A 20797-nucleotide genomic window follows, 5' to 3' on the forward strand; every position below is an offset into this window, starting at 1 on the left:
ACCAGAGGCGTGAGGAGCAGCGGCGTCTTGTCCTATTTCTAGGGAAAGAATCTTCTCCCGTAGCTCCTGCAACCTCTGCGTCAGGTTTGACACATGCTCAGTAAGGGTCACTAGAGGATTCATGGTACAGTGGTTTCAGTAGGCCTGTTATTCTGTAACGGTCGCGTACACACACACACACAGGGGGGAGGGAAGTGACCACTGCGCTCCATCCTTACCCCTGGCCCTGCTTTCTTGCCTCGCGAGTCCAAATGACAGGGGACAACTGGACGGCAATCCCTAGCTTGGAATAAGTGCAGGGATGACAGACAAACAACAGAACGTGAACGGACCGAGTCAATACCAGGAAAGCTACAAAGTACAAATGGAGCGAGCAGAGAATAGTCAGGAGAAGCCGGGGTCATAAATACCAGGAGAGTCGTGAAGTACCAAAGGAGTCAGCAGAGGATCGTTAGGAGGAGGCCGTGGTCAGAATACCAGGAGAGCAGCAAAGTACACAAGGAGCAGGCAGAGGATCGTCAGGAATTCAGCAGGAGGTAAGTACGCCAGGAAAGACACAACCGCAGGTGGAACCTAAATAACAGGCAATCTGTGGCCAGCAGACTGCCTGTTTAAATAGGGAGCTAGAGGGGTCATGTGACGTGGCCAGCGTCACATGACTCCACACAGACTACACAGCCGAGCACCGAGTGATCAGCTCGGTGCTCAGCCCTAAAACCATTAGCATGAATGCAGATAGTATGATGTGGAGCGCGGGTGACGCTGGATGCACTGATGATGCGCGCGCGCTCCAGACGTGCCCGCCTCCTAGATGGCGCTGTGACACAAAGATTCTGTAAGGTCTGCCATTTACCTGATGATCACAGGTCATCTACAATGTTCAGTTTCTAAAGGGTGGACCATAAATAATTGTATGAAATGTATGACTCATTTAGAGGCCAGACACCAAAGGAAGCAACTCTCTCTGCCTCTCTCTCTCAGCAAGAAGTCTTAGCACAGCCTGTCAGCACCAATAAGCTGCTGATTTATTAGCTACAAGTCACATTATTATGACCACTTCCTACTTTCAAAGTCAGCACCATGTAGCTCATGAAGGAAGTCCCGTGTGGTGAGACTGCTCGGTGGGTATATAAGGTGTGCGATTGGCTGTCTGCACACATATCCCTCTTGCTGTCTTGTGTAAAAGGGGTACCAGTGTTTGAAAAAGGCCAAGGGTGGCAATATTTCTGAAACTGCACAATGTGAGCTGTTCTCGTGCTGCTGTAGTGAAAGTGTATTGTGAGAAGACAAATGGCACCATTGTGAATAAGCAGAGAGGAGATGTAAACAATGGCTACATAGATGAACGAGGGTGGACCGACACGATACAGTGGAGCAGCTCATCGTCTAACACAACAGTTCAGCAAACCCTACTGCGTATGGGGCTCCTAAGCAGACAGATGCTCACTGCACCTCTACTAACGAAGTTACATTAACAGAAAAGGCTTTAATTTTCATGGCGGTATCAGAATTGGACCTCCGCTGATTGGTAAAGACTTGTCTTTTCGCATGAGTCAAGTTTTCTGCTTCATGGAACAGATGGACGTTGGTGTGTCAGAAGAGAAACATCAGAGAACAAACAACCACCCTGCAACCATTGCTGGAAGAACACAGGCTGCTGGGGTCAACGTTATGATCTGGAGAAGGTTTTCAGGTTATTCTCTGGGACACTCATCCATGCGGAAGGCTATCTGAACTGATTTGGGTATGAATCCATCATTGCAGATCACATACACCCATACTTGCTGATTGTCTTCCATGGGGCAGATGGGATCTTCCAACAAGACAATGTGACCTGTCACACGGCTAGAAATGACCGACGTTGGCTGGAAGAGCATGACCAAGACTTCCATATACTACCCTGGCCCCCTAATTTCCCAAACTTGAACCCAATTGAGCATCTGTGGGACCACCTCGGTGGTCGTATTCACTCTATGGATCCTCCCCCTCCAGCAGCTCTGGGATGCTCTGCAGTCAGCATGGCTCCAGATACCTGTGACAACCTACCAGGACCATATTGAGTCACTTCCAGCCCATCTAGCTGCTGTCCGTGCTGCACACGGTGGTTACTCTGGATATTAGCTAGTGGGCATTATATATATATATATATATATATACACACACACACACACAAAAACTATGATACGATTTGATTTTGAGGAGTTGGGATCCTAACATGAGGTCACCAAAGCCACTACTACTCCAGCTCCTATGTATTTATGTGAAACCTCACTAGACATAGAGCAGCTTTTGATTTACTGGTAAAAGTTACTGCACGTCGCCCCTGTCACTTGTGGAGCATTTACAATCACCAGACCCTTTTCACTGTGGGATGAGGAGACCCTTTTGGCCTGGTATGTTTGTAGTCACTTTATGTAAAGTATAAATGCTTCTGGCAAACATCATACTTAATTGGTGCTAATGACATCACCTTCTACTGACGATGACAAACTTGCCTAAATCCATAATTGATTGGGTGTTCTTTTTTTGTGTTTTTAGCATTTATGTCTACAAGATCTAATATTTTCCCTAAGAAGAGATGTGGTGGCGATTAGCTACTGGGTGCCAATTTAGTAAACCAGGATAGATGTACAGTTTTTTGCTTCTATTTTTTATTTTATTTAGTTTTTTAATATTTTCAGCTTTGCTAGTCATTCAAACATATTACAGCATTTTTTTTAAAGGGAGTCTACCTAGAAATTCACTGCTAAACACAGGCTTGTTGCAATGCCTTGTAAGCTTAGCTCAGCTGGATGTGATGATACCTTTCACTCAGCGATCCGATTCTTCATTCTCAAGATAAAGTACTTTTTGCAAATGAGCAGTTGTGCACCGAGGATGGGTCCAAGCCACTCTGTGCACCATTGGTCCAGTTGCTTCCTCTGCCAGACCCTCCCTCTCCATTTTGATTGAAGGGTCAGGATCCTGCATAGGCATCTCACCTAATGTAGGTCTGTCAATCAAGGAGAGGAAGGGGCTGGCAGAGGAAGCAGGAGGAGCAAGAGTGCTCATTGTCATCACAGACTAAGGTTATGGATAGCTATGTGAGATGCCCAAAAAACATCTTACAAGGCCATTCATGAAGGGATATTATTATTATTATTATTAAAGCGCCATTCATTCCACAGCACTGTATTGGTGGCATATCACTAGGATATGCCACCAATGTCAGATAGGAGCACCTTTCTACAGAACATAGCCCTTAAAGTGAGAGGAGAGCAGCTGTGCCCTCCATTCATTTGCTATGGGACTGCCAAAAACAGCCATCTCTGGCAGTCCCATAGAACTTAATGGAGCGGTGGCCACGCTTGCGCAGTGTGCTCTCCATTCATTTTCATAGGACTTCCCAAAATGGACCAGCGTGCTCACTCGGCTATTTTTGAAACTCCCATAGAAATTAATCGAGAGCATGCCGTATGCGTAGTGCACTCATGTTCACTTGCCCATTCAGGAGATGAGAATTGCACCTAGATTGGTGGCATATCCTAGTGATATGCCACCAATGTCTGGGATGAGACAACCCCTTTAACCCTTTTCTCAGCTAAGAAGGAGCAACTACTTCTAAACAGTGCCATCTACAAATGGACATTCCTGATTTGAGTCATGCTTGAAGACATTAGAAATGGTTGGACATTGATTTAAAAAGTTGTTAGTCACCTATAGGTAGTACTAGAGGACCTATAGGTAGTACTAGAGACACAGCTTCTTCCTTTTGGAGGAGAGCTAATTTGCATACTTTCTCCCAGAAAGCATTGCCATTCCATCTGGATCTCCGCAGGGAGAATCAGAACCTTTCAGGATGTGCCTTGGATTCTACATGCGAAGACCAGTCTGGGCAGGAGAACATTTTGCCATTCAATAGGGGAAAAGGGAGGAGCTGCCCATAGCAACCAAATTTACGCCTCTTATTTCTTAGAAGCCAGTGAAGAAAATGAAGTCGCCACCTGGTTGCCCACTATACTCCCATTTCCCTTGCCCTAAATTTCAGATCAGGAAATCAATTCACAGGAACCCGGTCACATCAACATCTAACTCATTTATTTTTAATTGAAACGTATTGTTGTATCTGGATATAAAAACAAAAACAATGCTTACAAAGATGTACACAATAGTGAACAGATATCACACAAAGCACAACTGACCAACTCATCACTTTGACAGAATAATTATATTACATAAAGAAAAACTAAAATTCATCTCCTGAAGAAGACGCGTGCGCTACAAAAACAAAACAAAAAAGACAATAAATAAAATCACATTATTCGCAGGCAAAGCTGCGTACATCAGTACAATAGCATCATGAAGACTGTCAGGACTCTGATGAGGAATCCAAAAATGGGAATGTAAAAAAAAAAATATATATATATATATATATGTCAGTGCCGTTTATAGTAACTCTGTATAGGATTATACCGATGTTCTGATCTGCGGGCAAAAATAAACTGCACCTCATATGTTAAAGGAGTTTTCCAGGAGTCTACATTGATGACTAAGTCATCAATATCAGATCGGAGGGAGTCCATCTCTTGCCACCTCTGCCGAACAACTGTGGCCGGAAGATTACAGCTCTTTATAGTGGCAGTTCCAAGTCACTGCAGTGCTCCTCCCATTTGCTTTAAGGGCACCTAAACCTTTTTGAAAAACACGAAGGAGCAGAAGCGCTGCTCAGAACTATTTGCACTTTCATGGGCTCTACTGGGCTTTTTGAGCATGTGGAGTATGGATCTGCAGTCCACATGCTTGAAAAGTTGACCAGAGCTGTTGAAAGCCGACGGGGCAGAGGGCTTCAAGCAGTGCTTCTGCCCCTTTGTGTTTTTCACAAAGGTTTTGGGTACTCTTCAACCTGCCAGTAACCAGGCAGTGCCTGGTTCAAAAAACAGTAGCTCCTTTTTGGACCCATCCAATCTGATATTAATGATCTATCCCAAAAACTTGGTCATTAAGATTCCAAAAAACCCTTAAATTTTGTTCCCTGGCCTTAAGGAGTCTTTTTCCATCTGAAGTCATGTGAATCGCCTTGCCACTACTTGATCAAGATGGTCTACTAAAGCATTGGTGACATTAGCATATACTTGGTGCCATTATTCCATTGTCCCATATGGGCCCTTTTGAAGGAGCATTGCACCCATTGGTCATGATTCATGATTAATGCCTTCATTTAAATTGATCTGTCTCGTCACATACTACTTTTCAATTTATAGTCAATTATTGTAATTTGATTTTGATTTTCATGAGCTAGACCAAAAAAGTGATTTTCAAAATGTTAAATTTTTTCACTTTTAGACCTCATAAATATACAGAACACTTTATATAAAGGCTGTACCTAGCGACATATGGTCCTATTTGAGAGCCACTCCCTTTGCCTCTGTATGGTACTGTATTATGGGACATTTTTCCCTAATATGGTACTGAATAAAGCATATAACCAAATTTTGTACTGTTAGATTCGTACAGAATTCAACAGAAAAAGCGATTGGTATGAGACAGCCACAGAAGGGCCCCATCATAGTCCATGGGTGACATGTTATAGAGATGTACAACACAGAGTCATAATATGGCTGTGTGTGGGTGGTGAGCGCTATGATTATATAATTGTGAATAGCACAGACAATTCTTTTTTTTTACAATTTAAGTTTTTGGATTCCTTTAGTTGGCTAACCATATTTGATATTAAAGTTGTTAACAAAAGCATCATCTGCAGATTAAACACACAATGAACTTACCAAGCATTGCCCAACACGTGACCAGTGTCCGATTTAACTTTTGGAAAAAAAACTAAAATTATATTTTTCCATCTCCCTTTACCAGTACAAATAGGGCAAAAATAAACCCAAAAATATTCAGCTTTTAAAGTGTATGGCAGTCAATCCAACATAAACCAAAAATACATGCTCATTGTTCAGTACATCATAAAATAAGAACCCTCTGTGGAGCATCAAAAGTGTTAAATATGTAGAACAGAAAACCAAAAATTTGTGGAAAGGAATTAGAATTTTTTTAACATAAATTTATTTATATAGTCTATAGATAAAATTCTCTTTCAAAAACAATAGTGGTTCCAAAAATACAAAATCATTCTGCAGCACCTATAGCCATTTGCTTTATACTAATGTAATAGATTTCAAATCTTATCTCCCTCCCCCCAATAACGGTAACAAAAAACTTTTTAAAAAATAAAATAATGAAGAATGCAGTTTTTGACAGGAGAAATAAAACAATATTATTACTTTTTGCACATCCGGGGAAATTCATTGTACCTATTATTAGTATTAAAGGGGTCTGTACCTATAAAGGCTCTTTCAGCTGTGGACAGAAGACACTTTGAGCAGTATTTACTCTTCAATCGCTGCGCCAATTCTGCAATCCTGGCTGAAATCACGTGACCACCCAACAGACTCTTCTTATGTTTGTTGACCGTATGTTCTCCTCCTTCTTCCTGTTTAGCTGCATAATGTATTTGTAGCTGAGCAGGAAGAAAGAAGAGCATATCTTGTTTAAACATCAGAGGAATAGACCCCAGCTAGTCAGGCAATCACATGATTCTAGCCGAGATTGCAGAATCGGTGGAACAAGTGTCTTCTGTCCACAGGTTAGCAGGGACTTTTTAGGTACAGGCCCAGAGAACCCCTTTATAATACAATTATAAAAAGGACTTTATAAATATTGAAAGAAAATATTACAGAAAAAAGACCCAAAAAAAATTATATTACATTACAAGCTAAATTATAAAAGACAAGAGAAATTATAATATTATATCAATAAACACTGAAAGGGGTTGTCCAGACTGTAATTTTTGTAAAAATGGGATTCAGTGTGGTGCCTATAGCTTCTCTTAATTTTTTTAACCTATTCTGAAAAATTAAAGTTGACCTTCATAAATTATTTCAATCATTCCAAAAATTACAGCTTGCCAACCCCTTAAATGGGTTTTTAAAAAATGTCGACCTTCATAATTCAAAAATTTCAAACCAAAGCGTTGCATCTAAATGAGGAAAATGTCTTCAAAGTTTCACATTTAAAGATGTATTGAAGTACAACAAAAATTGGCACCTGCGACATTATGAGAAAAGAATTTATATATTTTTCATATTTTATAACTTTTTGTGGTTTTAGTTTATGTGATAAGCTCTGAGTTTATTGTTATTGCATTTGAAATATTATACACAATATATACCCCTGTATATATATTAATGTCTTGGTCGAATTTTTTTAATCATTATCTTTGTAGCAATGCCCTAAATATAACAATGTTGATTTTATTCCAAAGTTGTTTACAAGAAATTCCAATATAATTAGACCTACATAAAAAAACAAAAACATTCCTGAATGTCTATTAGACACAATACGACTACTAAATAACATATTTACAGTGAACACTGATCAAAAATTCTACTTTGTGTGATCTCAGCACTTTTGCTCCTCTCTCATGTAACTAAATAAAATAAAAAGTGAACGTAGTATCTAAAAATGACTGTTAGATGTTGAAAATGTTAGAATGGAATGTTTTTTACTGAAAAAAAATCTAAATTATTTATGTACAAGAATATAAGATAAAATATTTACATTTTCAGTATAAAATCAAAGGTTCTCTATTTGGTAGAATTTATGGGCCTTTTTTTTTTCCGACCCCAAAAAATTTCAACTTCACATACAAAAGCTAGCTGACCCTAACTGATCTCAATTCCTTGACTCATGAATTCCCACCCCCACAAATTTTATCAATAACCATAAACTTTCAATGTCTGCTTAACTACTATTAATTGCCAGGCTGCACCTATACTTGACTTTTGAAACAATGATAAGGACAGGTACAGCTTGGTAATTAGCTGTAATCTTCGGGACCTCCTAATGAAAAATAATAAAGTTAAATATATTTTTCCTAAATTATATTAATGTTCAAAAACATGTATTAATGCAAAAAAATTCAATTGATATTATTAATAATAACAGTAATAATTGTGACATTAATTTTATTTTTTGACCCTCCTTTCTGTGAATTTCTTTACATTTCAGTTTAGTATATTTTCAATAAAAAAATTCTAAAAACACAAAAAAAAGGAATATTTCAATTCAGAGAAACAGGATTTTAAGACAATTTAAAACTACCATTGATTTAGTGGTTTAAGCTCCCACTCTGACAGGCTCTACTGTCCATCTTTTACAAGAAAGGTCATTCATCTGAATGGCCGCCATGTGATACTACATTTGCTCTAATATTTTGTTGCATGTGGACTTTTAAAGGGTGTCCAATTTAGAACCCAATTAGGACATCTGAGATTCCTCTGTTCAGGGTCTTCATCTTTTGTTCAGATTGGAGGTCAGTTACAAAGAGCACCTCTCTCGCTGGAGGACCTGTCCTGTATTACACAGAGGACCTATTGATGTGAATGTGTAATACTTCATTCCACCTGTGGGGGTGCTTCATAAAAAGTCTACACTTGCTACCAGATTTCTCACAAACAGTAGTTGATTGCTGGAGTCCCAGCAGGAGGACACTTTGTGATCATTTAATTGTAAGGGGACCCTTCTCACAAGTAGGGGTTGTCCAAGGTGGATAACCCCTTTAGGGCTCCTCATGCACGCAACCGTATGCATTTACCGATCCGCAAAATACGGATCCGCAAAAAAAAAAAAACAGATGACATCCGTGTCACATCCATTTTATTTTTTTGCAGATCCATTGTAACAATGCCTGTCCTTGTCCGCAAAACACACAAGAATAAGACATGTTCTATTTATTTTATTTTTTTGCGGAACGGACATGTGGACATACGGACATGGAGTAATTTCCGGGTTTTTTTCAAGCCCCATTGAAATGAATAGTTCCGCATACGGACCTGTAAAACAACAGAACGGAAATGGAGGAAAATACGTTTGTGTGCATGAGTCCTTAATAGGAGTAGTAATTTTTAATAATTAATTACGAATAGGAGATTTCGACCAAAACACTTATTGAATACGCATTCAATGAATGTTTTGGTCCAAATTTCCAATTTTACCCTACAGAATTTTTTACATATAGTGTTGTCATGCGTAGCTTGTGAAGTATATGAAAATGAAATCGAATTGAGTTTATACCATTTCAATCAACATATCATTGAGTCCCAACTTTTTTCTTTTTTTTTTTTGAGAGCTAGTAGGAGCCATTGGTATCACCTGCAACGATAGTGTTCATCATTAAATAAAATCTATACAATATAAAACCTGAATTAGCCGTCCAGCTAAGTTATCCTGAATATACTCTACGGTAAAGCATTTAAACATCCACAGGATTACAATCATGGCCTGTGCTCACACAAGGTTGACCTTTCAGTTACGCTTCGACGTCATCCCAAATATCTGTGTAGGGACTGAGCAAACCAGAAAAATTTAACAAGATGGGCCGAATTTAAGCATCAATGCTTCACTGTGTACGTCTGACTCTCGAGTCGAAACGAGTTCTTTAATGTACCTCAGAAAAAAATGTTTTTGAAAAAAAAAAAGAATTAAGCAAAAGCCTGGTGACCCCTTGGAGAATAATATCTGCTATTTGCAGGTCAAGGCAAATGAATACAATAAAAATAAAAATTTCAGTATCACCTTACAATTATTGGCCATTTTTTCTTGGTTTGAACAAAAAATATTTCTTTTGCTGCTCAATTGTTTTTTAAATTCTTACGTCAATAAAAATAAATCTACCATTTGTCATGATCCAGCAGATAGTGTCCAAATTTGTAAATCATGAAATTGTCCCAGATGAAAGGCCATGTGGCATCATACGATTTCTAAATCTTTCCTGAGTTTTTGAAGAAAAAAACAAAAACTAAAAAAAACTAAAAAAAAACTAACAGGACTCTGCTCCTCTTCTACAAGAGCTCCTTCTCGCGTACTGCGATGTCTTTGGTTGCATCTTCATACAAAACTATTTTCCCTAAGCCGCAGAGAAGTTAGATCGTATGGAATCCTCCCTCAGCTGTCTGTGCTTGCCGATGTTACAGTCATCGTGGTGGTTTCGTCTTTCGATAGTTATTCTGTATTTCTTCCTGCAATTGAGAAATAAATGATATTTTTAAAGTAAGCTCTAGAAAAAAAGAATTAAAATTAAAAAGAAAAAAACTTCTGTTTTGTCCCCTCCTCTCTCATCAGTATATTACTGCACAGTTTATTCCCCATTCGTTACACTGCAGCTCTGCTCGCTCACACTGGATTCTGTGAATTAGGCCATGCCCACAAGAGGTCGGTGCCTCCCTCTGTTGTTTTCTATAAATATACAGCATGCTGAGTAGACAGGCTTATTTAGGCATGAGATCACACTGTGCCCTCTGAGCTTGCTGCTTCCACTCCTGCCTCTGAGCATTTAGGCATACCTCCAAAGTAAACATTAAGGTGGTAGATAGCAGGGGTCCTCCTGTGCTAACCCCCTCCAGATCAAAACGCGTTGCTCCAGTGTGTTGGAGCCCTTTGTAGACTCAGACAATGAGAATCCAGCTCTGTGGAGGGCCGGTAAAACAGGAGCTTTCTTACAGAAGTCAAACTGCATGCTCTACAAACAACTTTGACTAAGGGCTAGCTCAGCCCAAAAAGCGTGGGGCTCATTTATCAAACGCTGGTCTAAAACGCCAGTCTTATAACCCCTATAGCTGGCAGTAGATCCGCCGAAGTTATGAAGAGGCACCGGCCTCTACATCATTTTGGCGTCTCCAGCACCGGTCTAATTCTACGTGAGCTTCCTTGCTGTCTTACATTTAGACCATTTTGTACGCCTAAAACAGACATAGAAAATGATGAATGAGATGGGCCTACCGGCCCGTCCCCTTCCTCGCCGCGCCCACTTTTTTAGACCTGGCGTGAGCAGGGAAAAGTCACGCATTCCGGAGCAAATAAATTTTGCGCCACAATCTGTGCCAGAAATATGCCAAATATAGGCATATTTCTGATAGTTTATGACCCCCTATGTTTTAACATGTGGAACCTGCATTCCCTGAATTTTATAGAGGCCATTGTGGCACCAAAAGAGATATAATACAGTGTGGGCTCAGCATGCATGTGGAACAAGCATTCCCTAAATTTAAAAGGGGCCAGTATGGCACCAGCGGATGTAGTATAGTATTTAGTGTTAGGTTCCTGTCCTAAAGAGATAGCCTTGTCGTTGGCGGACAGGCACCAATAATTTTATACAAAATATATTTGCAAAGAATCTCACATTTATAACGTAGCATTAGCATTAGTATATTTTCTATAGTGAGTAGGGCACGATTGTATTCACTTTATTATTTGTGTTTGCAGAGTACTGTTTTGCTTTTATGTTTTAACATTGCCTAATAAAGCTCATGTTTTGCCAGACCTCCATGGCTGGATTTTTTGTGCATACCTACAGACTGTCCCATTTTTCAAGAGATAATCTTGTGAAATGGACACCAAGGGGACAAAGCTAATGTATATGTCCCCGCAAAACTGGATTGTTTTGTGGTCATGTTTAGGAAATCAATACAAGACATCCCACAAACCGGAATTTGAATGTTGGGAGAATCTAACAATGTTGCCCCCTTCTCCCCTCTCACAGCACAGACCCTGAAAGTCAGATACTGCCGCATCTCCCCCTCCTCCCATTTTAGCATTCTTTGCTTCACACTCTCATTCACTGATGGGAAGCAGATACACTGAAGATAATGAAGAATTGAAACAGCCTATTAGAACGTTGTAGGACTTTTTATTTATAATTACTGAAAAAACCTCCTTAATGATAATGTATATTACAGGCCAGCGTCAACCTAATGAAAGTAACACTCTCACTAGGCCCAAGCGACATTCTGAACACTGATGTCATCATATGGGTACTTGCGGCTGGGAATTGTGATAGTCTAATAGGCTTCCCTGCAGTCCTATGTAAATCCATATATGTATGGTGCCAGACTGCTCTTCTACATCTGTATATAATATTCAGTGTCCATTTTAGTTGTATCAGTATTTAAAGTTACCTGAAAAAGTAGAACGCCATTAAGAGCCCCGTGCCTAGGAAGGCGCCAACCACAATTCCGGTTACTGCAGATTCTCCTAAGCCACCTGCTTGAGGAAACAAATCAGACACACACCATTAGAGCTGCCAGAAAGGAATCCAGAATGGCAAAATCTAGCCTCGTTCTCCTGCTCAGGAGGTCAGAAATGCTGAATGACACTGTAACGTTGGCCATATAGGTTTCCCGCCCAGAAGCTGGACAGAAGAGCACTCCTGTTGAACTCCTATGCTCCCCCCAGTGGATGCGGCAGGTTGCCAAAATGTTTAACTTTAACTCTGTGTCTATGGAGGGGATTTGGATAAAAAATTCAGTATGCATGAAAATATAAAAATGCAAGGAGAAATATGTGACTTTTATGAAACTTCAATTAATCTCTATCTTCTGGGAACATTTCATGAAACCCCAGGCAGTAGCAGTCAGACACTTTGCCAGGCCCATCGATTGAGGAAGTTATGGCAATAACAGGTGCCGATTATTCTTCCGTTCTGCAAATAGCTGTGAAGTTTTTAATTAAAGGTAATTGACTTTGGAGCGGTGGACAATGGGTGTGAAATTTCCTGCATCCTATTTTGCACGGAACAAGTTCCCATGCCAAAAAAAAGCATTGTAAAGAGACAGTACAATTTGTGCCTTTGACAGATGGGAGTATTAGCAGATCTTAATGGATTTGAACTAGTTCATGGTGTATTTAAAAAAAGAAAACATTGCCAGGTCACCATCTCATCCCTTTTCTACAGCCTGGTGGTCTAAGGTTCCTCTCCTTAGAAGAGTCTTACTAAAGTGTACCACCAGTTATAAACCAGTTTATACCAGTTATGAGGTGAATAGAGGTGAATATAAGAAACTTTGTAATATATCTTATTAAAGAATTATGCTTCCTTCTGGGCTTCTTAGGATGCTTTCCCCCTCTCTCTCCCTACTCAGCTTCTTATCTGTTGTAGCTCCCTTCTCTGTCTCCAGCCTCACACACAAAAGTCTATGGAGAGAGGAAGGGGGGGGATGAGGAGGCTGCTGCCAGCTGGTAAGTGATTTATTACCGCACACTAAACAGTGGTAGAGCCATCTTTAATATGATATACTACATGCTCTATTCACTTATCACAATTTGTTTTATAACTAGAGGTACACTTCAAATCCAAGATTGTATGAAGATGAAGCTTTCATTTTTCCAGGCTTGTAGAACATATCTGGGACCCACTTGCATATAATTGAGGCTTGGGGGCGTTCCTTGGCACCATATTAATTGTCAAGGTCACCCAAAATATCAGAACAGAATTTTGGAACTTGACAGAAGAGAAACCAGCTAATAAAGGGATTTTCCATGCAAAACATTTCTATTTGATCCATGCTATATGGATCATAAGAATGGGGTAGCCTGGTCCCACATTTTCATTAGTGTGTGGCCATGGTGATTCTCAAGAATGGACGATGGGGATCCAGCAGTAGGACCTCCACATGTTACACATTTATGTGATATCAGATTCATTTTCTACTGGGCATCTTTCCTATACTGTGCAATGAAGTCCCATAGACCTCAGTGTAGATGGCCACTCTCATGCAAGGCCACCTTTCCTGTATGTGGTTGCAATAGGGGTCAGGTGGAATAAGTCCACTCCATGTTCAAGCCCTGACCTGGCCAAAGATTTTTTTTTTTTTTATCACAATGAGATCCTCTGTGTATGTGCACAACCCTATAGATTCCATTTAGGACATCCAAAATCACAGTGTTAGTTATTAAGAGACCTGAAACAACCTCTAGTGACTTGCCATTGCTAGTCCCTGCTCACAACCAAGGAACAACCCTTCATAAATCTTGACTCTTCCATGCGTGGATGTTTTATAGGACATTCACTCATACAGTATATACTATTATACATAGATCTGTGTATGTCTGGTGTCCACAGTACAGAAAGATTCAATGAACCGAATTACTTACATGTTTTGCATGGAGTTATGGTTTCAAACACTTTCATCTCCGCAAGTCTTATCCTTCCAGTTCCCCATATAGTCTTCAGATTTGGTCGAAGTTCAAAAGTTCCTTGAATGCCAAAAAAATCTCCAATAACCTGTTGAATAAGAATAGAGGAATACATGATAAACTTTTTGATAATATTCTGGCAATCTAGGAATTCCCATAAAACAGAATTCACACTGTATGACAGACATTGAATGTGGACATCATTGAAGACCAGGAACATTAGAGAGCCAAAAGTTGTCAATTAAAACATGGTGATTCAACCTTCGAATTTAAAGGACAACCCACGACAGTTTGGACAACCCACGTCATTATCCACATCCCCTTGTGGCTAATTATGCAACTTCTGGCTGGTGGGACACTCCTCTAATTATCGGTAGAGTGTGTGTGTGTGTGTGTGTGTGCAAAATGAAGCATTGCATGTTGCAAGATTGAACTTATTGGGCATCCTTAGACTACAAGGACACTAGAGGTTCTTTACAATGACTGAAGCTCTAGGTAGAGGCTGACTGCTCAGGCTAATAAAGCCTCATTCTAAACCTAGTAAGGCATATGGAAAGAGGTTATAAAGTGGACAACCCAACTGTCTACAGTGAAGTTCTTATTTTGGTTGCTTATACTGCACCAAGCAGTATATGACAGGGATTAAAATTGTCCTGATCTCTCTAAAATTATGACGGTGTGGGACGGATGATAATGATGTAGTTGTCTATATATCTGTACATCGATGGAAGCATGTTCTAGGCAGGAAACCACTACAGGGAATTGGAGGCCAAGAATTGAGGATCTAAGGTAAGCTCGATCAGATAGTGGCCTTCCCACAGGAAAGTTCAAGGCAATACCAGGAGAACAGGATCTTGGCTTTCTACCTTGAATATTGCGTTCAAAGGGAACCAGTTTTGTTCTTCTAGAGGTTGCCATCATGGCTGTCCATGTAACTCAAGATTGGCTTGAGTCTTACAGAGTGGTACTCTTTTCTAGCTCATAGACAGGAGTCCCAAGCTGGCGAACCCTCTTGTCTAGTAGGGCATATTGACAGAATGGGTGTTCTTCATAAGAGAATAATTCTAAAGATGTTCCCCTTAAATCAGCAAATTGATTTCTTCTGGAATACCATCACTACAGGACAAGAGAAAGACCAATGGGAACCACCCAAGTGGGGGCTCTGGAGCAATGGGGGAATGAACAAGTCTAAGTTATTTAAAAAATTTATTACATTTACTACCTTGGACAACTTAATTTTCATAATTGCATGACAGACCCCTAACATGGTCACAGCTCCTGCAAGGGGTGGAAGTTAGCTTACCCAAACTACTTGCATCATGACAGGAATGGGTGCAGGGATGGCTTGTGTTACAATTTCAGGGCATAATTTTTTTTTACTTTTTAGTACTTCTCATAAGTACCACCACTAGGTGACTGCATACTATAAGTTTTTGGTGTATGACCTGATGCTTGTTGATAGCACACAATATCAGCCTGGTGGGTCTAGACACAGAGTGACCAGCAAAAGTCAATGCCGGGTTTTCTTACTTTACTCCATTCATTGAGATAGAGGTGAGCCAAAAGTGCAAAAAATAAATAAAAAAATCAAAGTAAATAGTTCTCATATTTTTCCTATATGTGAAAGTAACAGCCAAAGACGAGACTAAATTTTATTATTTTAAATTCTGTTTGCGGCTTATTTTACTAAATTGTGGTTGGAGCATGTTTAGACTGTGGTAGGAACATGTACATGATTAACACAGACGGGTACTGTGCGAGCAAAGTGTGACTGATCCTTAAGTAATCAGAATTTAATGATAATATTTCAGAATTTGATTCCATTTCGTAAAAACCGAGAGAACACAACGATTGTTTGCATTTTTGTCCGGCGCATATTTTGCCTTAAGAATGTCAATTATGTGAAAACATTTACAGGCAGACGGCAAAATTTGCTTGGGTTTAGGCAAAACTGCAAAGAGTTCAAGACAATAAAACTGACTGCTTTCCTAACATTTTGGATTGGTCTGTATTCAGTGTGATAGCTACAGGGTAGAAGCTACGACTGGGCCCCTATTTCTGGGAGCTCCGATTTATCAGGTAACCATCAGAGACATAGGAGCTCCTGGCCCCAGTGCAAAATCTGAAGACATGGCCCCCATGTGCCATATATAAAACTGGTGTCTTCTTATGAGACAGAGGGACAGGATGTAACTCGGGATCAGTACAGGATAAGTAATGTATGTACACAGTGACTCCACCAGCAGAATAGTGAGTTCAGCTCTGGAGTATAATACAGGATGTAACTCAGGATCAGTACAGGATGAGTAATGTAATGTATGTACACAGTGACTGCACCAGCAGGATAGTGAGTGCAGCTGTGGAGTATAATACAGGATATAATTTAGGATCAGTAATGTATGTACACAGTGACTCCACCAGCAGAATAGTGAGTGCAGCTCTGGAGTATAATACAGGATATAATTTAGGATCAGTAATGTAATGTATGTACACAGTGACTCCACCAGCAGAATAGTGGGTGCAGCTCTGGAGAATAATACAGGATGTAACTCAGGATCAGTACAGGATAATTAATGTATGTACACTGTTACTCCACCAGCAGAACAGCATTTGAGATGAATTGTGATTTCTGCTCCTGCACCCTTTCTTTCTGTCTACTGTTTATCATGCAAAGCTGAAAGTGACTTTTCTCTTTTAGCATCCTATTACAAAACATCAGGTAGAGGGTTGGTCTTGTTGGAAGATCTAGTTCTACAACATCTGAACGGCTGTAGTCCATTGTACAGAATTTCAGAATTGCTGCTCTACATCCAACAATGGGTTACAAGGACCTCACCTTCTTCTGGGCTTTAGTGCATTAGATCTCAATGTATACTTTTCCGAAGCCGCTGTATTGTCTAGAGTAATCGCTTGATATCAGATCTGGCCAATTTGCATACGTAATTCTTCTTTTATGTGCAGGCTAAGAGCAACTTCGTAAATCAAGCCTATTGGTTTCAGTGTTGCTCTCCAGCTAAGGTCAGGAGGAAGGAGGGATATGCATTAAGCTGCTATGGTTTCAGCATGGGACAGGGTGACATGAATATTCTTTCAGGTCAAAGGAAGTTCGCTGGCTCGCCCCTCGTACCGAGTATAATGTGCAACGTGTAATATCCTTCATAAAAACAGGAATCACATTTTCATGCATTACAGGCTTGTAATCGCGCTGCCAAGGGAAGATTAAACCTCCAAATACAAGTCATAATTTTGAGGTGTAAGCACCATGAATATCATGGAGTATGTTAGACTTGGCAAAAATCCCACATTTCTGCAAAAAACTAACCATATGCTCATAGCAAAACCTTGGTGACAGCACCAAATCTCCATGCTTCTATCATGGCCACTAGAGTTGAGCGAAGCGAGCTTCGGATGCTTCAGAATAATTGTGTACGGAGCTCCATCTCCGTACAGTATTATAATGTATGGGCTCCAATGAGTCTAATGTATGGGCTCACAAAGTCGCGCGTGACTTCCGTACTTTGTTTTTAAAGTGGAAAACAACTTTAAAACTTGAAACTGAACTAAGCTTCGGTTCCGAGGTACTAGTCAGAACGGAAGCCAAGTTTGGTTTCAAGTTTTGAACGAAGCGACTTCAGATTAGGAATCCAAAGCTCGCTTCGCTCAACTCTAATGACCACCATTGTCACCAAGTAGTCTATAGAACCACTGGAAGAATTTAAAGGGATTATCTTATAGAAACTTCTTGATAGACCAGAAAAGCCATATCAGTCGAAGACTGTCATCCCAACTGGTCCTAATGGCGGAGGAGACAGACAGCTGGTCCCAGTGAAGAAGTGTCAAGCATGTGTGGTCACTCTCTATTAAAGTGAATAGTAGATATGGAGTTGTCAGGATTAGCAGGGGTCCTAGAGCTCTTTCACCCTTGGGCCCTCACAGAAGCGGGATAACCAGCAAGAGACAATATAACAGGGCATAGGCATGAGATATTTGTTGGCAGATCCAGCCTGATTTGGTGGGATCTTCTCACACTGCAATGTCTAGGTGGGCTACAGACATCACATTGTCTGGAAAGCCCATCCTTCACCGGGTTTTCAGCCTATGCAATGGACAGGACATCACTTCTGATGTGGATGGGGCCAGAACTATTAAATTCCCTGGCGCATGTACAAACTGCTGAATCCACCTCATCTGTGCATGTGCCAGGGAGAGGATTGGATCTGACTCTATGCACAACAGAAGTGACGTCCCATCCATAGCAGAGGCCAGAAACCTGGTAAAGGACATGATGTCGGTGGATCTGGACTGTGAATGGAACATCACTTCTGCTGTGGATGGGACCAGAACTATTCCTCTCCCTGGTGCTCAAACTCCTAAATCCACCACACCAGTGCATGCGACCTGGAGAGGAATATTGCTGACCTCGTCCACAGTAGAAGTGAGGTCCCATGCATAGCAGAGGTAGCTTTGGACTTGATTTTCTTGGGCCCACCAGAGAAAATGATTCTATAGGTTCACCCTTTGCTAGACCTTAGCGGCCCAGCTTCATAAAGGGCCCTGTTTTATAAAGCGCCCATTACTGTGTCTGAGCTTGAGCTCACTGGAAGATCCTCGGGTACTCTGGTGGGCCAGTCTGACTCTGAGTAAAGTATATCATGTTGGTGGACCCTAGATTTTCAGAAGAGGAGCGTCACGTGACCGGTTTCCCGAGAGGCAGATCCACAAAGCATCAGAACATTAAAGGTGTTATCCGATTTCTGAAACATACTCCCCATGTGTCCGGGCCCCTCACAGGTAATATACTTACCCCGCTCCCGGCTCCGTTCCTGGTACCCGCACCACCGCTGGAGCAGCCAGGGCCGGTTTTAGACAAAGTGTGACCCTGCCCAAAATTGAAAGTGGGGCCCCAAATCCTGAAATATTGGACTAGCAGTCTGACAGGACTTTGTAGGTACGGAGAGCGGTTGCAACCACAGCAGCTGAGTACAGAATGCCACATCATCTCTCTTTAGCCTTCCCACTGTAAACTACCGATCCTGCAGCCTCTTTGGGTATGTTCACACAGAGTATTTTCTGTGCTTAAAAAAACCTAATGCAGAATCTGCATCAGGTTTTTGTTTATGTGTTTTTTTTCTGACTAATTTTATAAAACACTTTTTGATGCATTTTTGGCGTGGATTTTTATTCCTTTCCTTCTTTTCAATGGGAATTCTGGACATGGACCCCGCATTATGAATGGCCAGGGCCCTTCTGTTTTTCTATGATGCAGTTTAAAAACCACAAGCTGAAAAAAAGGGCTGTCCCATCCGGGTCCCTGCAGTGAAGAGAGAGCACTATGTGCATGCATGGTCATCCTCCATTATACTGTGAGTGTTCTGATAATAGCTGATCACTGGCTATTCCTTAGCAGTGAATGGAGATAATGCTGCACATGCACACTGTTATGGGGGAACTGTGGAGGACACATTGTTATGGGGGGACCTGTGGATGTCACACTGTTATGGGGGACCTGTGGAGGACACACTATTATGTGGGACCTGTGGAGGACACACTATTATGTGGGACCTGTGGAGGACACACTGTTATGGGGGACCTGTGAATGACACACTGTTATGGGAGACCTGTGAATGACACACTGTTATGGGGGACCTTTGGATGTCACACTGTTATGGGGAACCTGTGGAGGACACACTGTTATGGGGGACCTGTGGATGACACACTGTTATGGGGGACCTGTGGATGACACACTGTTATGGGGGACCTGTGGATGACACACTGTTATGGGGGACCTGTGGATGACACACTGTTATGGGGGACCTGTGGATGACACACCATTATGGAGGATCTGTGAATGACATTGTTATGGGGGGGTTATGGATGACACTGTTATGGGGGAACCTGTGGATGACACACTGTTATGGGGAACCTGTGGATGACACTGTTATGGGGAGTCTATGGATGACACTGTTATGGGGGATCTGTGGATGACACACTGTTATGGGGGACCTGTGGAGGACACACTGTTATGGGGGACCTGTGGAGGACACACTGTTATGGGGGACCTGTGGAGGACACACTTATGTATGGGGGGCATGTGGAGGACACACTGTTATGGGGGGCCTGTGGAGGACACACTGTTACGGAGGATCTGTGGATGACCCTGTTAGGCCTCATGCACACGACCGTTGTTGTGTTTCGTGTCCGTTGTTCTGTTTTCCGTGATTTTCTGTGGACCCATTGAATTTCAATGAGTCCGTTGAAAACTCGGATAATGCACCGTTTGTCATCCGCGTCCGTGATCCGTGTTTTCAGTCCGTCAAAAAAATAAGACCTGTCCTATTTTTTTCACGGACAACGGTTCGCGGACCCATTCAAGTCAATGGGTCCGTGAAAAAACACGGAGGCACACAAGATTGTCATCTGTGTCCATGATCCGTGTCCGTTTTTTTCCTATCATTTGCAAGGCAAACTTGACTTCGATTTTTTTTCACTTTCCTTCATGTCTGGTGATCCTCCAAAAATCAAGGAAGACACACGGAAACAAAAATGGAAACAGATCACGGAACAACGGAAACCCGTTTTGCGGACCATGAAAAAAAAATGTTGTGTGCATGAGGCCTTACAGAGGATCTGTGGATGACACTGTTACAGAGGATCTGTGGATGAGACTGTTACAGAGGATCTGTGGATGACACTGTTATGGGGTACCTGTGAATGACACTGTTATGGGGGGTCTATGGATGACACCGTTATGGGGGACCTGTGGATTAGGGTTGTTGCGGGTATC

General features: G+C 41.2%; 1 protein-coding gene across 2 annotated transcripts in view; it reads right to left on the reverse strand.

Annotated features, from left to right (window-relative positions):
* Nucleotides 1-4055: 4055 nt before the first annotated feature.
* The window catches only part of NPR3 (natriuretic peptide receptor 3), an 87872-nt gene continuing 71130 nt past the window's right edge, over nt 4056-20797 (reverse strand). The window contains exons 6-8 of one of the 2 annotated variants that reach the window (XM_044276407.1): nt 13972-14101; nt 11997-12081; nt 4056-10061 (exon numbers count right to left, since the gene is read on the reverse strand). In XM_044276407.1, coding sequence (XP_044132342.1) covers nt 9950-10061; nt 11997-12081; nt 13972-14101 — 327 coding nt within the window. In that variant the 3' untranslated portion in view covers nt 4056-9949. Of the gene's footprint in view, nt 10062-11996; nt 12085-13971; nt 14102-20797 lie in introns of both variants that reach the window. The other variant, XM_044276406.1, reaches the window with a different exon arrangement.

This window comes from Bufo gargarizans, chromosome 1 (genome assembly GCF_014858855.1).
Source record: "Bufo gargarizans isolate SCDJY-AF-19 chromosome 1, ASM1485885v1, whole genome shotgun sequence".
NCBI lineage: Eukaryota > Metazoa > Chordata > Amphibia > Anura > Bufonidae > Bufo > Bufo gargarizans.